Raw genomic sequence first — 2,238 nt, forward strand, 5'->3', positions numbered from 1 at the left:
AGGAGGCTGTGCTTAGCAGGTTACGGCTTCGGAATGTTTGCTTATTATTTTTAACTCGGGCTGCGTACACGTCTGAACCAAGGAAACAGGTGGGTATGACTGCTACTACTACACGATACAGCCCAAGAGAACATAGAGCGAATAAGAAGTCGTATTGAAAGCGTACATACACAAAAGAAGGCAGTAGTGAAGAGGCTATGGAAGGAAAGCGTTTAATCAGCAGGAGAAAGGGCAATGCATGGGTTTGCTGCTGTTTGGAGAATGGTGATTGTGTGTATGTGAATACAGACCCAAAAAAAAGAGCGGACAGGAGATGGAGCGTTTTCATCAATCAAAGCTGTGACATGCACTTCAGTGCCTCTGTCACATTATAAAAATCAATCAAAGCTGTGCGTCTTCCCTCAATCTTCTCATCTCTCTTTCCTTCATCTTCCACTTTCAACCCTTGTTTTACTCTACTACTACCTCTTGATCTCAATACCCAAACAGTGCTTTAAGCAACACATTACGCACACTTGTACCCAATATCTCTTTGTCTATAACTTCTTGTAAAAATACCAGCACAAAAAATGTGGAAATATCTCCTTGGCAAGGTTTTCGTGACCACCGGCGGCAAGGCTCAGAACCAACAGCAAGCGACTAGTGATAGTGATACGACAACGATGGCGACAGCGGTCGAAACACGACCTAGTCAACCTAGTGGTCTGATGTCGCTGCTCGGCATCTTTGGCACCATGAAGCGACAAATTTTCGGCCCCTGCTATGATCCGTACCAGCGGGACCAGGTAGCACAAAAAAAACAAGAACAAGAAGAAGCGCGTGACGAGCGACCAACCAAAGGATGTTGGTCTCTTACCTCATTGATCGTGAACAATATCTCCACCATGGCCTATGAGCTCTTTTGGAACACAACATCAGCACAACCGCCAGTAGCGGTAACAAGTTTCAACGAAAAACAGCAACAGCATCACCATTCGCGACGTCACTCACTCTTCCGTGGCCGGGATATTGACTTTACACATTTCAAGACATCGTCCGCTTGGGAAAACAGAATGCAAGAGGCCGAACGGTTGATTCGTGGTATTTGTTTGCAAAACCAACAACAGCAACGAGACAGTATAAACGATCCCTCAGCATGGGCTGTAAATGCAGCCCTAGCCTATCAACTTGCGCTCGAAGAAGACGATAACAAATGGGGCCTGGTGAACAAGGAGGATCTCGAAGTCTGCTTCTTGGTATGTATTTGACTTTTTTTTTTTCAGAATATATCACATCTTCCAATGGCAAGTCTTCTCTCTCTCATACACAAACTGTGTTGTTTTGTTGCTTTTATAATAACATCAAAGGCACTCACGCCACCTCCGAAACCCAAACGCACTTACGTTACCATCCCAGAAGCATCTACACCACCAGGTGTACCTCACAATTACCAGCATCCACGCAATCATCCCCATCTTTTTCATGACGCAGTAGTACTATCATAGCAGTACTAAGATAGGAAACCTTACCCTTTCTCTTCTCTTCTTTGTTAAATCCCATCTTCTTTGCATATATTTTTACAGTAAAACTTTATTAATCAGTTCTCCACACGTCCACATCTGCACATACACACACCCACACATCCAGAAACGGCAGAAAATCTATCAATCAATCAAAGAAACAAAAAAACTAACACTACTGGAATTGTACTTAGCTTTATTATTTTCTTTACATACAACATCAATCAGCAAGATCAACATATTAGTATTCAGAATCTGTTATTTCATATCAGCTACATTTTTCTTAAGTTTAAAGCATATGATATTGTGTTGTAACGAGGAGAAAGCTGTGTGTGTGTGTGTGTGTAATGAGTGCACTATGTGCCACTCGTAGTAGTAGACGGATCGGCCTACTTGTCTCTGTTAGCTGAGTGTCTGTCTAGTAAGCAACAGGTCAACAGCTCGGTTGTGTTAGAAGGCAGTTGCAGTACATACCGAAAAACTCGAGTCCGAGGTGCTGTACTATCCTCGTATATTCCTTTGGATGCCGCATCTCTTGATTAAGGGCATTGTGACTTTAAAACGTCAGAGCTGTCAATCTTGCTTCAAGTCTACAGAATTTATTAATAAAGCTACGACGCGTTGTAGGTACGGCAGAGTGAATCGGACCAATGTCTTGTGCAGCTTGATGCTAGTTGCATATGCAGTTGTTTTTATATTATAGCAACGAGCTATGCCTGTACGAACAGCTCTTGCATTG

General features: G+C 42.9%; 1 protein-coding gene across 1 annotated transcript; it reads left to right on the forward strand.

Moving 5' to 3' along the window:
• Window positions 1-569: 569 nt before the first annotated feature.
• Window positions 570-1,484, forward strand: BDB00DRAFT_880656 (uncharacterized protein; the record flags this gene model as incomplete). Its single annotated transcript, XM_053128025.1, has 2 exons — window positions 570-1,235; window positions 1,347-1,484. 2 exons carry the CDS (start codon window positions 570-572, stop codon window positions 1,482-1,484), a joined length of 804 nt encoding a protein of 267 aa, XP_052972069.1.
• Between the last annotated feature and the right edge of the window lie 754 nt (window positions 1,485-2,238).

The sequence above is a fragment of the Zychaea mexicana genome (genome assembly GCF_025766255.1).
Source record: "Zychaea mexicana strain RSA 1403 chromosome Unknown BDB00scaffold_307, whole genome shotgun sequence".
NCBI lineage: Eukaryota > Fungi > Mucoromycota > Mucoromycetes > Mucorales > Lichtheimiaceae > Zychaea > Zychaea mexicana.